Genomic DNA, 19,023 nt, shown 5'->3' with positions numbered 1-19,023 from the left:
ACCACCAAGTGAGTAGTCTTTAGAACACAGATTTCAAAATAATATGAAACAATTGGCCAACTGGGTAGGGCCATGAAATAGAAAAAAAAAAGTTCCTTCACTGTAGCAATTGCTCTTAGAGGTTTGTTACTCTGAAGTTTATGCCACAATTTGATTTATCAAATAGAGTTGTATTCATTCTTACAGCTCAGAGCTTTCAGGTCCTATTTTCATATTATTACAGTTCAGAATTCACATTGTTTCCATGTTACAACTTCTGTAACAAATTGGAATACTTTCAAATAACCCTAGACTGCAAACTTTGCTGATACTTCACTTGAGCATGAAGGAAGTACCAGTGGGAAAAGAACTTTTGACTTCTAAATGGATTTTTAAGTCTGTTTTGGACACTAACCGAGCCTGGCTTGAGGTGTTGTTGAATAAAGTGATTTCATAGTGCTGAAAAAGCTGAGTTTTTTCTGTGAAAAAGCAGCCCCTGGCTTATGTAAGATGACACAGCTACACAGGAACTGATGCAGGATAAATCAGAGGTCACTTCTGTGATGATGGGAACTGGTCAGGCTCAGGAGCACGGTAGGAATTCAAGTCATGCTGCAGTAACAGTGCAGAACAGTCTGTGTCTGTGTCTCCAGTGGAGGGGATCTTTGGATGGAGTTCTGCTTTTTGGTAGTGTTCATTGTTTTCTGTTTTGACACTTGCTGGAGAGGAACTCTTCAGGGTTTGTAGCACTCAAGTTTATGGAAAAATGTAGCTGAGTAACAAGGGGGATGGAGAAAACTGTTCGTGGTTTTGTTGGGTGTGAACTTAAAGTCAGAAAGATGAAGAATTCTGAAACACAACTCAAAACCACATGAACATAGCAGTTACATTATTTACAAGGAAGAAGGTACTTCTTGAGCATGAAGGAGATTAATTTTACTGGATTGTATTTAAAAGACAAGTGTATGTGTAATCTTATCTCAGATTTAAAGAACCACAAAGCCTGATGCAAGAAACTGAGAGTTGAGAACTCCCTGTTGATTAAATTCTATATATTCCTCTGATCTATGTAAATCTTAATAGGGTATTAAGTATATAATAGGGCAATGTAAAAGAGGAGGAGAACTGAATGGTGAGGTATTTAGTGATGTTATTTGCAATTAAAACCCTGAGGAAGCGTTACGGTTGAATGAGCAACCTTGTATAAAAATAGTGGAGTCACCTTGTCCTTTGAAATTGATTTTGCTTGCCTTGGAGGAAGTCTTCCAGCTCATCCAGCATGCTGCAGATCATTCACTCTTACAGGTGGACATTGTATGATAATTCCTTACAAAATAAAGATGGAGATGGAAATGGAATTACTGGGTCTGTAAAGATATCCCTTGATTATCTTTAAAAGAAATTATGAGTGTGTGTTGTGTCACACTGCAGGAAGATGCAGTGCACAATATGTGCTGTGAAGGGGATGTTTGCATCACTTTAAATTAAAATTGTTTGCCTTTATAAGCAGTAGATTTTATTGCTAGAAATCAATTCCATCCCCAACCCTCCTCCCCAACACGTTACAGTGGGTGGCCTTGGCTTGCTTTGTTTGGAGATGTGAAAATGGTACAGATAAATCTAGAAGTGATGTATAGAGATGTAAAATACTCCAGAAATCATGAAGGTGCTTGTCTGAGGGAAGGAAATGTGGGGTGATGGGTGTGTTAAAGGGAAAAAAAAATAAATATATAAATTAGGTGCGAGCTCCACTATTTTTATTTGCTGCTTTTGTGTCTGACTATATTTTTTCCCTGTATTTTGTGTATTCTCAGCTTGCAAGTTACAGCTCTTCTGATGTTTTTGTTCATTAAGTTTAACTTTTGGCAGCAAGGGGATGGGGGGCTCAGGGGGTGTTCCTTGTTTCTTGTTTGTCAACAGCAGCTTTTTAGCTCAGTTTCTGGGAGGTACATCTCTCCCAGCAGCAGGACCCTTAGTTAGCTGATGTTGGGCTTGTCTTTTGCACTGACAAGTGTTTTGCCTTTCAAGCCTGAAGCTGTCTGCATATGAAGGTCCTCTGTGAAGGGGTGGTGAAGCAGGGAAATGTATAATAACATGCAAAGATGTGTTTCAAAGCTAGTGAGCTATTTATTATATTTATGGTATGTTGTATGAGGTGGTTTTATCCCATATCTATCCTAGCCCATGCTAACACTATGTTAGCCAAAAGTGACAGGCAAAACTGTTGTAAAATTTCACTCAGATGCCTTCAGGTCCAATTAATAGCTTTGTGTTTTCATTTCTCCTCAGAAAACCTGAAAAAGGAGTCCAGTACCTCATTGAGCGAGGTTTTGTGCCAGATACTCCTGTTGGTGTTGCCCACTTCCTTCTCCAGAGGAAAGGTCTCAGCAGACAGATGATTGGAGAGTTTTTGGGAAATCGGCAGAAACAATTCAACCGGGATGTACTGGAGTGAGTACTCTGTGTGGGGAGGGGGTGAGCAGCTCAGTGGTGAAAGACATTTCATCAAGCTCCAGTCATGGTCTGTGAATGGTTTCTGCTTTGCTCTGGATCTTGTTCTGAAGGAGAGGGAAATCAGACTCTAAGGGTTAAGAAAGAAAACATCCACGTGCAAATATTTCTTTCTTTGCTTTCCAGCTAAATTTATGGGTTTTGTTATTGATCCAGCAAGGTAATTATGAGGATTTATATTCCCTATAGCCACATACATTTACTCTAAATTTATTTTTTAATTTTTTTTGTCCTTAGACTGTTATTTCAAAGTCTTTTTCCTTCCTCAGGCTAATAATTTACTGAATGAAACAAAGCAATATGACATGCAACATAAGGCTTCATCAGCAACAGAACATGAAAATAATTATTACAAGTAAATCTCAGATATTAGATGAATGGGGATTTCAGCATGTACATGCATATGCTGACAAGTTCTATGCAAACTGTTCTTTTTTGAAAAGATGAGATAAACAAAAACTGTTTTAAAACCCAAAGAAATCCAAAGCAGAAACTTAGCATTCTAAACCTTACACACAGACTAGACCAGAAAAAGAAGTTGCTGTGTTTTAAGAGTTGCTTAAAAACACGTTCTGGTTTTTTTTTTATTTTTTATTTTTTCTTTTGTATCTGACATGCTGACCTGTAAACATGAAATCTCTAAACATCTTAGGCCAATTCTGGTCAAGGAATTGTATAAAAATATTAGCTAGAACTTTAAGAAAACTGCTGAGAATTAAAACAAAAAACTCCACATCTTGCCCATTAAGGAATAGTAGGAAAAATTCTGACTACAGGTTTTAACCAGAGTATAATGAAAGCTGTGCTGAAATGTGCACTGCTCTGGAGAGGCAGGCAGGCTTTCCTGAGGACCCACTGTTGTTAGATGATATTGCTGCCATCAGATCAGTAATTGCAAAAATTTGAGGTTATGTTACCAGGGTGCAAAGTCTCAGCCAAAGCTTTATGTTTTCTTTGTATCTCTTTCATAGGCAGCTCTCACTGTCTTCACACTGCAAAGGTTTGGTCACATTCCCTCCAGTCATCCCCATCTTACTGTGATGCTGTCAGAGCTCAGGAATCTCAAATTGCAAGCTTGCAGACAGTGTGAACACAGCTAATGGCATGTACATATGCCACAGAACCTTTTCTAGAGCTCTTCTCTGTTTTTTCCTGTGCCTTGTATAGCACAATACCTGGCAGAGAGGAGCAGAGGAGGCTCTGTACCAAAGCCTGCAGTAAATGCAGTATCCAGCCCTGCCACACACAGCAATAGAATGTGGCTTGATTGTGACTGTTTAACATCAGGCATTGGTAGCTGCTTGTAATGATCATCTGCATTTTGCACTGATGAGTTAAACAAAAGAGTGAAGACTTTGCAAAGAGTGTGTATTTTCTCATTTTTTTTAAAAGAAAACAGTACAGGTCCAGGATGAGATGATTTATACTCTTAGATGATTCTTTTTGTGATCTTGAACAAATCATTTCTCCTCACTGCCTCAAAAAAACCTGGTGGGATACAGTAGAAGGGCTGTGATGAGGTGAGTTGGTAAGGGTAAGGTCATGACCACCAACCTACAGCCCGCCAACAGTCCCTCACTGAGATTCACCTGTTCTTAAATCAGCTGTTTCAGCTACACTGGGGTGTGAGGAAGACCCTAGGAGTTGTGCAGTTCTCTTGGTAGTTTTCTGAACCTTGCCTGCAAATAACAGCAGTGTCTTTTTTCTATAAAAGCATTTCATCTCAAACATCACATTTACAGCTGGGAGAGAGATTTCATCAAATTGATAATAAATCCAAGTTGTTACACAGGAAAGGTATTTTAACAGATGATCCTTTTTCTGGTAGTCTGTTTAATTTCAAGAGATTTGTTTTGATTTGTGTCTGAGTTTCCTGAGTCATGTAAATTAGAGTATTTCAACTGAATTACTTTCACTGGAACTTAAAAATATTAAGGGGAACAGCTTAAATTCTTGTCCAAGAGCTGCATTCTGGGCCTACTCTGGTTGCTACCTGGTGGTAGCTCTGCAGGGAGCTGTGCCTTTCTCCTGCCTTTCCAAGGTGTGCTGGATGTGAGGGAGGTGTCCTGTGGATTTGACCTTCTACTGCATCTTGACTTTGCATTGGAAAACAAAAGTGCAGTCCCTCAAAGGAAGAGTGAAGTGAAATTATCAGGAAGAACACTGTTAAAAGGGAAAACATGACATTCTGCAGGGCACTCCATCATTTCAGTTCATTACACTCCACAGGGATGGATGTGCCAGAGAACAGGCACATGGCACAGGAGAGAATCAGGGCAGTGACCCAGCAAAGGGTCCATTCCACTCTTCTTGCAGAGAGGTGGAAGCAGGGAGTAGCTGCTAGGAAGAAGTTTCAGTTCTCTGCTAACAGAGCCCTGGTGAAGCCTGGCTGCTGCTTGCTTGTACCTGCCTGGGGGATGTAACTGTGACACTGGAGATGGGATCATTCAGCACAGGCTTTTTCACCCCCAGTACATGTGTACTCAAGTTCTGCACTGAGCCCATTTAATAATGTTCCCTTTATCATTATGATCACATTATCATCAAGGGTTAAAAAAGATAAACAAGTGTGTCTGATCTTACTTACTCTCATTATTCCATTTGCTGTGTAGATGCAGCCGAAGTAATTTGTCTCCTTTTTTGTCATTACAGAGAATTACACTGGTAAAAAATTGTTTCCTATTTTGAAACATTTGCAGAAAAGTACTGGTTCCAGTTAGAGCATTGGCCATGGTGGTGTATCTGCTCTCTCCACAGTTTCTATAAAAGATTTTTTAAGACCCCATCATGCTGCTGGCCAGCATGTTTCTGGAGGTCCTGGATTTCCCTAATTACTTCATTTTGACTCCAGCTTGTCTGCACATCTGCTTTACACCTTTGAAGGAGAACAGAGCTTTTGAAAGTGTTACAGGGCTTACAGTAGGTGGGAAGACTGTGAACATTATTGCAGAACTGATAATAAGTTTTTAGGTGTGGGTTGGAAAGGGCGTGAGAAATGTCAAGCTTGTTTGTTTCTTTCCTTGCACTTCTGCATAAAAGGAAAAGTATTCAAGGTGAAGTGAATAAATTGCTTGGGTATTAATCTAAGCTAGCTACAGTGTTACTAGAAATAAAATGTGAGCTGCTCTAATTTATTATTGTATAGTTAGGCATTTAAGAAAAAGCTTTTAAAACTGGATTGTGCTTTCTGTCTGTGGTTTCTGCATTAGAGTGCTGTAAACTTGCAGTGATTCATGTCTGGTTATTAAAAAAGTAAAAGCTGAGTTTAAAGAAAGGAAATTTATGAGCTGCTGATTTTGAAGTAGTCATTAAACAAAGTATTCACATTACATAGTTCACATTGTTGGTTATATTAAACTGGCTCCCTTTTTATTTTTTGTCAGCCCTGTATTTTCAGAGTGAGAAAGTAGAAATGTGAACTGAAGGACATGGCAAAGGATGGGGAGATGAGAATTGCAGTAGCAGTGAGAGAGTATCCACACAACATTACTTTTTTTCCTCTGTATGTAAGAACATTCCTAGACACAGAGCTATTTGGTGCAGATTATTCTGCTTGCTGCAGGATGCTTGAGTTTTGGTATTTTGGGCAACGTAAACTATTTATTATTAATATAGGCACAGTAATAATTGATTGGCCTGGAAGCACAAAGCCAGTAATTATTCTTGGCAATGGTATGGCACTTATATTGGTCAGACATTTGTCTGACAGCAGCTCTTCTGTTTAAAAAAAAAAAAAAAAAAAAAAAGGGGCCTGTTTACATGCACACATTCTCACTGCTCTACTATTTGCAACCCTTCCTTCACAGCTTACCTACAATTATTGTAATTGCTGCTGAGTCTTCCAGAAAACTCCATGAATCTCTGCAAGAGATGGAAACTAGAGATGATCTTATGTCCCAGAACCTTCCCTTTGATACTGTATGGTTAGAAATTAAGAGACCCAATGGCAATATGTTTTTCTCCTAGCTGTGTTGTGGATGAGATGGACTTCTCAACAATGGAACTGGATGAAGCACTCAGGAAATTTCAGGCACATATCCGTGTTCAAGGAGAAGCCCAGAAAGTAGAACGGCTCATTGAGGCTTTTAGGTAGGATGCTGAAATAAATGATTCAGTCACCAGGAACCTGCTGTTGTTTAATGACCAAACTGGAGAAATTGAGTATCTCTTGAGTTGTTTCCCTCCTTTTTTGCACTGTCCTTGTGAGTTAAGTAGTGGTTTTGCTAAGTATGAAATTGGAAGCTTTACTTGCTGGTGCTGTTCATGTATGTCATTGGTGTTAGCATAGCAAGGTTCATCAATTAAAAATTCTTTCTGGCATGAGTTGAAAGGAAATTCAAAGATTTTTAATGTCTCTAAGAATTTTGCATATGATAGTTTGTATGAATGGAATTATGAGACAATTTACACTTTAGAGTATAGATGCTCTGAACCTTGCATTAAGCATTTCAACAGTGGAATAAAGAGCATTAAGTTACTAATACTAACACCAGTGTACTTTATCCAGGGCAGGATGAGATATAAATCATCATGTGGCAGTCAGCTAAAATCAATGCTGTGTTCTTACCTGCTCTCAATAGATATTACTCAGAGAAAAAACCAACCTGAAGTTATTTAGCTCAGAATCTGTACTAAGAAGTTACAGTGGTAGTAGAAAACAAAAGCCTTCCAAGTTCTAGGGTTGGCTTATGAAAATATGTGGCTGGAGAACTAGATAAATGTGTGTTCATGACTAACACTTGCTCAGCCTCTGGAATGTAGCAGCAGTTGGTTTATTTGATGGAATTAAAATAGTAAGTGATTCATAGGTGTGACAACTTCCCCTCTTTGCTTTTTTTTCCAGCCAACGATACTGTATCTGCAATCCTGGTGTTGTGAGACAGTTTAGGAACCCTGATACCATCTTCATTCTAGCTTTTGCCATCATCCTGTTAAACACAGATATGTACAGCCCAAATGTGAAACCAGAACGCAAGATGAAGCTGGAAGATTTTGTCAAGAATCTGAGAGGTAGGCAAACTCCAACCATGGTGGTCATGAAAGCTCTTCCATGAAGCTGTCATTGAAGGGACACCATGTATCTTCTGGGAAAAGACAGAATACAGGGAACTTGATTCTCATTTCACCTGGCTTTTAAAACCAGTGTCATATTTACAGGCTTTAGTTATTTCTGGAAGAGTGAAATCAGAACTCAGGATATAGTATTTTGTCATTTTTATCTTGTCTGTCTTGAGTGGATGGATGGTCAGGTCTTATTATTCCCAGTTCTTTCAGTGTAGCTGTAAAGTGACCATTATTTTGTATTCAGAATTCTTCAGCACCTCAAGTTTTTAGATATAATTGAAATTTGCCACACTTACACCCTTCACAAAGCTGAAGGGCAGTTCATAAAAAAAATAAACAACCTTCTGTGCAGGCGAATGAAGGTAAATAAATTCTGTTCAATTAAATTCTGTTGAATGCATCCAAGTTAGTTTACAGATACATAAATCTTTAGGTAGTGGCACTGCATATTGTGGTCTCTTCCTGAGAGGAGGAATGTGTTTTCTAGATAGTGAATCATACCACTACACTGCAGCAAAAGCTTACTGATTAATTTTTAGAGAGATACTGTCTTCATAGTTTGTAGATGTCATTGCTGTTGGATGAGATGATCTCTAGAGGTCCCTTCCAAGCCCTAGCATTCTGTGATTCTAGTCTGTGACTTCTCAGTAGCAACCAATATATTGCAAGGGATATCAGATCTCTGTCCTGAAAAAATTAGTGTTTTTTTTTTTTTTTACATCATTAAGAATTTTATTGTAAAAGGAAATTGTTTTCCCTCCTTAGTTTCAAAAGCATAAACTTCTTATTTTTATTGAGTAGATGTGCAGAGAAGACAGAGCCATTGTCTCTGTGTTTTTCTTAGATAGACACAAAGCTGGGACCCAAAGCAGCACATCAGCTTCCCATGTTCTTGAGAAATGCAGATAATCACCTCAGTAGAAACCTGGGTGTAAGGTGTTGCCATAGAAAACCTGCATTTCCTCAGGCTCTGTATGTATGTGTAAGGAGCAGAAATCACTGTGCTGGGATGAGGACTTTTGCAAGTAAATGAAAGATTTAAAATCTTGGTGTGGAAAAAAGAATCCTAACTCCAAAACCTTCCCAAAAGGTGCACAGGAAATAGCACAGAAATTTCCTTTTAGTTTCTTCATTGGTTTATTTCCTGACTGAGAAACTATTTTCCTGGTTATGGTACACCTAAGCCTGCAACCAAATTGCAAAAAAAATGCAGGTATTTTTTCAAATCTGTATCTCAGCCATTTCTGTCCTGTTTCTGGTGACAAACAACCCAGGTTTTTATGAAGGGTGAGCACAGCCAGTGTCAGTGCCTGGCAGGAGGTGGGCACTGTAAGAGCTGAGGAGGAACATCATGGATGGGGAGATGATCCCTTCAGTTATTCCTGGGCACTGAAAGAGGAATGGATCAGGCAGCATTTGCCTTTTACCACAGAAGAGGACTCATACCAGCAAAATAAAAGCAGACTGAAGTCCCCACCCCTTTTTTTCTTCAAGATAGTCTGTGCCCACAGGGAAAGAGCAGCTTTGACAATAGTTCCATTACCATGGGTTTGTGCAAAATGACTTCTCAGTCATTGCAATCCACCCATTAGATAAGATCACAGATATGATTTAGTGCAGGATCTCTCTTCTGGCAACATGGATGTAGCAGTGAGGCAGCAGGACAGGCCAGCTGCAGCACCAGCAGGTACTGAGGGAGTGTTTCACTGCCCTTGTCTCAGGTGTTTCTACAGGTGGGCTGAATGGCAGAAAGATGGAATCAAGTTGCTTATTATGTATAAATATATTGGCATATCTCAGAGTCCCCAGTATCAGAAGGACACAGAGCTCCTGGAAGGTGTCCAGAGCAGAGCCACTCAAATGCTCAGAGGGCTGAGCACCTCCCTGGGAAGCCAGGCTGAGGGATTGGGGTTGTTCAGCCTGGAGAAGAGGAGGCTCCCAGGTGAGCTCAGAGCAACCTTCCAATATCTGAAGGGGCTACAAGAAAGCTGGGGGAGGGCTTTGGACATGGGGGTGTTGGGAGAAGACAAGGGGAAATGGGTTAAAACTTGGAGAGGGGAGATTTAGGTTAGGCTTTAGGAAGAAATTCTTTAATTTGAGGGTGCTGAGCCCCTGTCCCAGGTTGCCCAGGGAAGCTGTGGCTGCCCCATCCCTGGCAGTGTCTCAGCCCAGGTTGGATGGGCTTGGAGCCCCCTGGGCTGTGGGAGGTGTCCCTGCACATGCAGGGGGTGGGACTGGAAGAGCTTTAAGGTCCCTTCCAACCCAAACCAGGCTGGGATTCTATGCATGGCAGTTTGGATTCATGTGTGCATGTGGTACTTTCATTTTAATACCAGTGAAAACAAAATACTTGTGGTGTTCTGGAATTTCCAGTCCTGAAAATGAGAGTCCTGTTTGATGTTTTTATTTCCTTAGATTTATATAAGATATTAATGAATGCTCTATGTTTTAGCTTAGTAATTTAAATTAGATTTGAGATTTTATTGTAAAGCCCACAAAGATTAAAACAGACCTGACATTCATCTCTTAGCAAAATACTACAGTTATATTTGGTTGTAGGAAATACAGTACATTCTCTCTGAGCTCTAGCCTGAATGCAGCCATTTTTTATTATTTTAGACATTTTTGGAGCAGCATACCTTGCCTGTAATTTTAAATCTGCATTGCAAGGGCTGGTCCATGAAAGACTTGCTGGTGTGGGAAAGGACAGAGGTGTTTTTTCTTGCAAAGAAGCTGTCTAATCAAAGATTTTTTTATCTCGGCAGTTGTTCCACTGGATGACAAAATATTCTATTTTGGCTTCTGAATAGGAGATAAGAGGTTATTGTGTTAAAACCTATTTAAAAAATAGACATACATCTCCCTGTCCCCAGGAAATTCAGCTTTAAGACATTTATGGAAATCAGGCTTCTTCCACTGCTGTTAAAAATTCAGCATCAAGCATTCAAGACACTGTGGCATTTGTTAGAATACTGGCATGGCAATAATAATCACAGGGTGCTAAACAAGAGTGCTGTAACCAGGCTGTTGTGTTGATTTGTTTTTCCAGAGTAAATTAATTGAGTTTGAAATCATACAGGAAATTGTGGTGGAATTAGTTTTTCTGGGTGTTTGTAAGACTCTTGTGTAGGAAATTATTTTATGAAGAGGGTGCTGAGTAGTATTGGGACAGTATCATCCCTGGAGGTGTTCAGAAAACAAGTGAATGGAGCACTTGAGGACATGGTTTAGTTGGCTGGTGGTGCTGGGTTGATGATTGGACTTGGTGATCTCAGAGGTCCTTCCCAACCTTAATGATTCTAAGGATTAATGTTTCTGTGACAAACTGGACTGGTGGTTCTGTTTCCTCCTAGTGTTATACTCCAGGGAGGAAGTTTTCTTGAGAGTCACAAGGGTCATTTAGCTCATTTGAGCTTTGATACCTAACAGAGGTAACTTAAAAGAAAAGGAAAAAAAGAATTTACATGGGAAATTAGCCTTTTTATGGTTTAGTTTTAGATTAATGTTTTGAAACATAAAAAAACCCCAACCCTGTGCAATTTCCACCAATTTCAGTGTAGTGGATGCAGCAAACTGTTGGACAAAAACAGTAATGAGGGACAAAACTGCTTTGGGAAGGTAGGCAGAGGGACAGTGTAGGGGATGTTAGCTGGCAGAGTGCTGGCAGCTATAAAGCAAACAGCACCAAGAGGTACAGCAGCAGTCCTGGGCAAGGTTGGCAGAGGAAACTGACGTGGTGGTGTCCTTACCTTCTCAGATCAGTCAGAGCCAGGCTGGTAATAGGAATTTTTGGCTTCTGCAGGTGTGGATGATGGGGAGGACATCCCCAGGGAGATGCTGATTGGGATTTATGAGCGGATCCGCAAGCGGGAGCTGAAGACCAACGAGGATCACGTGTCCCAGGTCCAGAAGGTGGAGAAACTCATTGTAGGAAAGAAACCGGTGAGTCCTCTGTGCTGCCTCTGCTGGTTGTGCTTAGAACTATCAATGGGTTGATAGATGGCAGCAGGCAAACTGTCAGAATAAGGATTTTCTGGTTTTAATTTTGGAGCCCACACGGTGCAGATGGATTTTGGCGTTGCAGTCTGATATTCATAAGGAATGGTGTTGCAAGTCTTCAACTCTTCCCTTGATGTGAAGCTTTACAGTTCTGCAACTACACTGAAATATCTGCATTTTAGGCAGTTCTCGTGTTTCTTGCAGGAAAATTGAACTGTGCTGCTAAAAGTGGTGCAGAGAAACATATTTCAACATTCACGCTATCAATATGGCTCCTTAACTTACAAAAATAATAGAGAACTTCTGCTCATGTCAGCATCTTTCTCAGCTGTGCAGCAAGCTCTGTGAGATTGTGCCATTTTGTCTCAGAACTTATCAGGAAATCAGGTCCCAGGGGTTCTGATGCTGGGTTTTAGCATCCAAAGATACCTCTTGCTTTGCTGTGGGAAAAATCCTGGAATGCTTTACTATATAATTTGCCATACATTATTCATCTTCAAAGTATCTGTTGGAAAAGGAGAGAGAAAGGGAAGGCCACAGCATTTTTCCTGATGTTTTAGTAGCTGAGGGAACAGATTTGTTAATTGGATGTAATGTCTAAAGGGATAATGAATACTCAGCCTTCCTGAATTCAAGTCCTAGAGTCATCTGAAAATCTTCATGTTAGCAGTGACAAAGGCAGTCCAGAGTGAATTCAGGAAAACACTGGACTTTCATGTTTTTAAGTCCTACATCAGGTTTTTAGCAACTCTGGGAACTTGATTGCAGCAGGCACTGATGGGCTGGAGGATTTTTTTATTAAGGAAAGGAACATGGATCTCAAGATTCTTGCTGGTTTTAAAGAGCTTTGAATTGTAATCTCTTCTCAGACAAGCCTCAACACCAGGAGTGGGGGGAAGGGAATAAGGGACCACCAAAAAAAGAGTCCAGTTTACCTCTGTTCCCCACAAGAAAATAATGAGAAGATCCCTTGGACAAAGCAGAGGAGAGAAAAAGCAAATTTTCATTATAAAAGCTGTTGCTTGTTTTTGAGGAGAAGGCAAATAAATATTTTAAGTCATTTTTTGACAAATCACTTATACTTCCATATGAAACTTATTTTCTGGAATTGTTTGGGGATTTAGGTTTCTAGATGGGCTTCTGTGGGAGATGGTTGGGTTTTTTTCATGGTTCTTTTTTTATTCAGGCATGTGGCAATTCAAATCCTTGAACTAATCCTGACCTGGTGAATCAATGGGTATTAAGAAAAGAGGTCCTCAGTAGAGTCCTAGGATCAGAGATTCTTCTATTGTAAGACATTCTGACTGTTTGAAAGAAAAATTAGGAAATGTCCAACAGTCTTTATTGATGGAAGTATTTGTTTTTACTTTATAGGCATTTAGTCATAGTAAGCCTGTGAGGTATTTACTTGCTATGGTACAGTACTGTGTTTCTCTGAAGTTTAATGAACTTGTGTATGTCTTTCTACTGTAGATTGGATCCCTGCATCATGGACTTGGTTGTGTACGTATTTCTCTCATACTCCTTCAAAGTTTTAACTTCATTTTAACTGGCAGTGCTTTCTTAAAGTGGCAATAACCTATTTGGCATTTGGCTTTTTAAAAAAGTATGCTTTTTTCAAGCAAGTTTTTCCTTATGTTGCATTAATAACACTCCAAAGAATAAAGATTTTCCTTAAAAGTATGTTTCTTGGAGACCCTGCTTTATTTATTGCCCAGAGTTTTCTAGACTTTTTTTAGTACACTTTTTTAACTTTTTTTTTCCTTCTCCATGCTCATGTAGAGGAATAAGGAGCAGTAACAGTCTTTGTTTTCCTTTGCCTGTTAAATCTTGTAATTCCCATGAAGAACCATGAATTATAAAGAAATTCAGTAGATAAATGAATGTAATAGATGTCTAGTTACCAAAGAATATTCTCTACTTAAGATTTTTGAAGTTTGAAAAATTGTTTTTGGTAATGTTGACAAGATATCATCATTTGCATTTGAAAGAAATTAAGACTTACTTGTTTGAAAACAGCAGCTCTAGAAATAGCTTTAGCAGACTTTTCAAATGCAAAAATGGGAAATTATTCTGGGTTTTCTTGCCTGCATGAGAAAATAAGCCAGGCTGAAATTTTTTTTCCTGTTGCTACCATTTCCTTGGTATTGGGGAATGAACAAATTTCTTTTACTCAGTGCCTGAAAAAAGTAATCTACATCAACAGTTATTCATCTTACAAAAGCTGAAGTTGCTTTGCAGCCTTACTTCTAGCAAAAATACTCAGAAAGGCAAACATTGGCTTGTGCTCTCACTTACTCAAACTTAGATTCTCTCAGTCTTTACTGGAGATTACTCTTATCTCCAGTAAAATTTGTACTGGCATCCATGTAGAGGAATGCAAGCTGGTAGAGACTGTTTTATTGAAGAACTTTGTTGAATTTTGAACATCATGTGTTCAAACTTGTGACATGAAATCTTTATTTTTCTATTGTTGGTCCTTTGATGAAAATGTCAAAAGGGCTTAGAGGTCAAAATATTGGAATTATTAAAAAACCCCAAACTCTAGGGATGAAAGATGCTCTTTCCTGGCTGAATATTCCTTTATTAACCATCAACTTCTGTGTCACTGTAGGTCCTCTCCCTACCCCACCGGAGGCTTGTTTGCTACTGCAGGCTTTTTGAAGTGCCAGATCCAAATAAACCACAGAAGCTTGGATTGCACCAGAGAGAAATATTTTTATTTAATGATCTTCTTGTGGTATGTATTCTCAGGTGGCTAGGCTTCTAGTCAGGTATTCAGAAATGCTTCATCTCCAGCAAACATCTGAGAATTAATGCACGAGCATTCCTAAATATAAGTATCTATTACCTCTTACTCTACTCTCTAACAATCTCAGGATGATTAAGATGTAAAATTTTGTTAGTTTTCTTCATTATATTTTTTTTCCAACTGATCTGTTATTGATTACTACACTCTGTTGTAGGAAACTACTTTGATGCAGTAGCTTTTACTATAAAGAACAAAAATGACCTCCAGTTTACCCTTCTCCCTAATGGGTAAACAGAGACATTCTTTATCCTGTGAATAATGAATTTAAGTTACTTGTAGAAAACCAAATTAAATTCTACTTTGTATTTCCCAGAAGTTCCATGAACCAGACATGTTTATTCATTGAAATAGGAATAGGATAGGTTGTAGTACATTCTACAATTGACTTTACTTTTTAGCAAGCATTGAACTAGACCTAATCTTAGCTTAGAATTATTTGGTTGATTTCCTCTTAAAAATAGGAAAATACATAGTACTCTGTTTGGGATGTCTTTGACTGTCACTTGGGAGCTAAGAATTGAAGTAAATATTTCATGTTTTGTTACAAAGGCTGGATACTCCCAATGCACAGTTTCATTGGGTGTAATTTTACATTCCTTCAGACCTTTAAATCAGGAAGTAAATGGGAAGAAAAAGAAGAAATGCCTTTTAATTGTGGGTATGACTTCCCAGTTTTAAGTGGGAGCTTGGATTTAAAGTGATGGAACACTCTCATCTTCAGGTTGCAAGTTTTCTGTCATTTTTTATTACTTAACTCAAATGCCAGTAGTGTTATCAAACTGTTTTGGGAGTAATATAGCCCAAATTTGTCAGTTCTAGTAAAATGGCATCAGCAAAAGTTAAAATTGGAAAGAATTAATAAAAATAAAGCTCAATTATAAAAAGACAGAGGTTGCATTCATATTTTAGGAGAAATCAAAAATTGGTGGTGAATAGTATGTTACTTTTATTGTGGCAGTAAGTAGAGGTTTCCACAGACCCAGAGGTTCTATTGAGACAGGTGCTGTATAAATCAGAGGGAAGCAGGGGTGAGGCAGGTTCCTTTTCTTTCTGTGATTTCAAGCAGCAGTGCTCTGGAGAATAGAGAACACAGAGGCTTTGTGGCTGGCAAAAATGTTCAGCCTTCTGGTTAAGAGATACCAATGCTTCAATCTAGGAGTAGCAGTAGATTAAGTACAGCAGTTGCATTATAAACAAAAAGGAAAGTTACAAGTTCACCTTTTCTGGCAAATTATAGCTTTATTTGGCATAAAATGTTTTCTTCTGTGGCAATTCTTAAGAGCAGCAATGCTCCACAAACACATCTGGTAGAAGGGATATTTCACTTTGTTTATTTGATAACTTTCAGGTGACCAAGATTTTTCAGAAGAAGAAGAACTCAGTTACATACAGTTTTCGACAGTCGTTTTCCCTCTATGGAATGCAAGTTCTGCTTTTTGAGAACCAGTGTAAGTCTTTCATCTCTTTTTAACCACTTTATTTATAAATAAAACAAAATTGTCTGAGCGAAATGGATGGACAAGACTTGATTCTGAATTTAGGAATGAAATGGTTTGAGTTTAACTTAGCCCTAAAGTTTAAAACTAGCTGATGTCAGAATAAGAAACAGCAAGGCTGCTGCTAGATTTTTTTGTTTGTAGTCAGAAGCAAAATGTAGCCAAATGTGGTGTTTGGGAATACTTGTGAGGAAACAAATATATTGTATCTGTTCCTGAGCCAACAGTACAGTTATCTGGAACTGAATATCTGATAATAATTACAGTTATAATGATATGTGTAATTTGAAGAGCTATTTAGTTAATTTTCCTGATTTATGTCTTACATTTGTGCCTAGGTGTAGTGTATTCTCATTCAAATAAAAAGACAAAGCAGGGTATCTGCTTTGTATTTTCTGACAACTTCCATTTATGTCAGCTGTAATCTGCATCAATCCAATATTCTTCCTCACTTTAATGTGTGTCAAGCTCAGTCTTAGCAGACAAAAACCCCACAAAAAGCAAATAGTTTTCTAATGTCCTGATTTGAAGCCCATAGTTGTTAGTGTGGTGCTTAGGGTGACAGTCAATTGACCTGACTTCAAGGTTTGTGAAGCAAACCTTCACCTTCCTGATTAACTGTGGTTTGACCTTCAGTAGTTTCTGTGCTTTTCTGTTGTGGAAGGCTGTTTTCACTTGTCCTTGGGAATGTGCTCCAATTGCTCAGCTCATTCAGAAGAACTTGCTGTCAGGGAGTCAAAGCATCTGGAGATTTCAAAAGGGAAGATTTTGTAGAGCTTACAGCAGCAATGTAGCCTGCAGGTTATTTATATGCATACACATTCATTTTCTCTCTTGTGCACACATTATATGATATGAAATTCATTTTTAGAGAGGAAGGCCCCATATTTTTTTCCTGGATTGTACTAAAGATAGGAGAATAAATAATTCCTCTAGTGTCAGGTTAAAAGCATTTTTTTAAAAAATAAATCTCATCAGTATGCCAAGTAGAAACACTTTATTCAAGTAAACTTCAAAGTGTTTATAGTGAGAGCAGGAGTAAAGGGCTGGATTCCTCCCAGTGAACTGGAGACATTTTAACTGAGACACTTCAGGAGACACAGTTGGGCTCTGAAGGTGAATTCCCTGGGGTGACTTGGTGTGCTGACTGGACTTCCAGTGGTGGTGCCTGGGAGGTGGAATACAGTACTTTCCACTTGGGAGAGAGAAATATTCTTCCCCTGTGGTTTGGAAAATGAATTTTCTTGGTTTCCACTGTCCCCAGCACCTCTGGGGTGTTTTGCTCAGAGCCATCATGCCACTGAGTGGGTCTGTCAGGGTCAGCTGCTTTCAAGTGAGTCAAGTTTAGTGTCACTAAAACAGATGAAACCAAACTATTGGTTTGGATGCTAGTGAGGCTGAATAACATGATTGGCATTGATGGTGGAAGAATTGACTTGTAGTGACAGAAGAGAGTTATGCTGAGGGATGAATGGACTTCAAAAGGGAAATTAATGTCAGATATCTCTAGCAAATAAATAGGCCATAAGGGGATTATTTCTCATGTTTTCAGCCAAAATCACTGACAAAATATAAAGGGCAAGCAGATAACTTCAGAGGCTGTATCTGAAATCAATAAATATTGATGTGTTTCCTGATGCTTAATCAATATGGTGGAGAGAAGCATCTCTGCTAATAACCTTGTTTTGTTTGCTTAGCATGTGGAAGCTGCTGCTTTGTTCCTATGTGAAGGCAGCCCGTGTGACTTCCCAGGGCTGCTCATTTGGTTTCAGGAACAGCTTGCTTTTCTGTTTTTTTCCTGAGTGGGGCATTTTCTAGAGCAGTTTGCTGCATATCCAGCTGCAGTGTTGGCCACAGCACGTGGTGTCACACTGTGCCCTGCTCCTCCTCTGTGCTTCAGCCCTTTGGGTGTCCTGGAGGCCAGGGGTGGGGGTCTGGCTGTGTCATTGAGGGGAGGTGCACTTGTCAGGGGGTCAGGAGAAGCAGAGCAGCTCTGCATTGCTGCTGGGCAAGGTGTTGATACCAGATCCTGGCAGAAGCCCCAGATTCTTGCTCCCTGCTTCCTCCCCTTTGAGGATTGCAGTAGTTGACACCTTTTACTGAGCATTGAAGATGGTCTTGCTTCACTTGTAGCTGCAACTTGGATTTGGAAGTTAAGATATCCTTTTAAAAAAGCTTAGCATTCACACTTCCTTCTCAATATTTAAAGTCTTGCTGAAGCCAAATGGCTTTGAAGGAAAAGACCACCTTGCATCATCTGGTTCTGGAGAAAAGGGATTTTTAGCACACAGGAGCAATTGAACTTCAAGTTGAATACTTAGGTAAATACTTGAGAGCTTTAGCAAGCCAGTAACTTCAGGCAGCTGAGTAAAAGAAAACCCTGCGAATTAGCATGCAGTTTGAGGGTTTTGTGACACCCCTTTTCTGCAGGTCTGTGCTTCAGGCACAGGTGGGTTCTGTTTTCTACAGCAGAACTTATCTGCCTTAAAAAAACATCTTACTGTAAAATAACCTTTCATCTCAACCAGGAGATCTGTTTGGCCAGCTGTTAAATTTGTGTTCTCAGATGTGCAGCTAGAAAAGAGGCAAAGACAAAGCTTTGCAAAAAACATGACCTTTATTTTGGAGATGTCCACAATTTGGACCAAAAGAGAGGGAGAAAAATCAAAAATGCCCCTTTTACCTCCTCAGTATGTAATTTTAAAGATAATATTAACTTGTTTTAGTAACAGAAAAAAGGAAAGTAGGATGTCCAGGGAATGCAACATTATAAGAAATACTACAAGCTGTATTTGTGACTGTGTTTGCCTTCCTGCCAACATTAGGTTAAAAGTGTGAGATGGTTTCTAATGCTTGAGATGTATTTGAGTAGTCTGTACTCAGCAAAACTTTGGTCACAGTTGAGTAAGGTAGACAATGGGATCTGTTCCATGAAACAAAAATCATCCCCTTAATTTTTTTTGTTCTTTCTAGGCTTTTTCTTCTCTTATGTACATTTTCCCTTAAGGGTACCAGCTGCAGAGACAGCTAAGCAGTTCCAAAGTATCTTAGGGATTTTCATTTTAATTCTATGTATTTAGACTTCTATTTCTCTGACTTTGTCCCCTATATGGTAGTATTAGTGAAAAGCCTTCAGTTGTTTGGTTTTGTTTGGGTTTTTTA

The 19,023-nt window shown here is 39.1% G+C and overlaps 1 protein-coding gene across 16 annotated transcripts in view; it reads left to right on the top strand.

The window, feature by feature from the left end:
- Positions 1-19,023, top strand: part of IQSEC1 (IQ motif and Sec7 domain ArfGEF 1) — a 326,891-nt gene that overhangs the window by 293,439 nt on the left and 14,429 nt on the right. For 14 of the 16 annotated variants that reach the window (XM_071755442.1, XM_071755440.1, XM_071755439.1 and 11 more), the window contains 7 exons: positions 2,269-2,430; positions 6,457-6,579; positions 7,334-7,500; positions 11,357-11,496; positions 13,027-13,056; positions 14,168-14,293; positions 15,714-15,813. In XM_071755442.1, the coding sequence (XP_071611543.1) occupies positions 2,269-2,430; positions 6,457-6,579; positions 7,334-7,500; positions 11,357-11,496; positions 13,027-13,056; positions 14,168-14,293; positions 15,714-15,813 (848 nt within the window). The remainder of the gene's footprint in view (positions 1-2,268; positions 2,431-6,456; positions 6,580-7,333; positions 7,501-11,356; positions 11,497-13,026; positions 13,057-14,167; positions 14,294-15,713; positions 15,814-19,023) is intronic. The other 2 variants (XM_071755438.1, XM_071755437.1) reach the window with 1 other exon arrangement.

This window comes from Heliangelus exortis, chromosome 12, assembly GCF_036169615.1.
Source record: "Heliangelus exortis chromosome 12, bHelExo1.hap1, whole genome shotgun sequence".
NCBI lineage: Eukaryota > Metazoa > Chordata > Aves > Apodiformes > Trochilidae > Heliangelus > Heliangelus exortis.
This window is presented reverse-complemented; position numbering and strand designations above follow the sequence as displayed.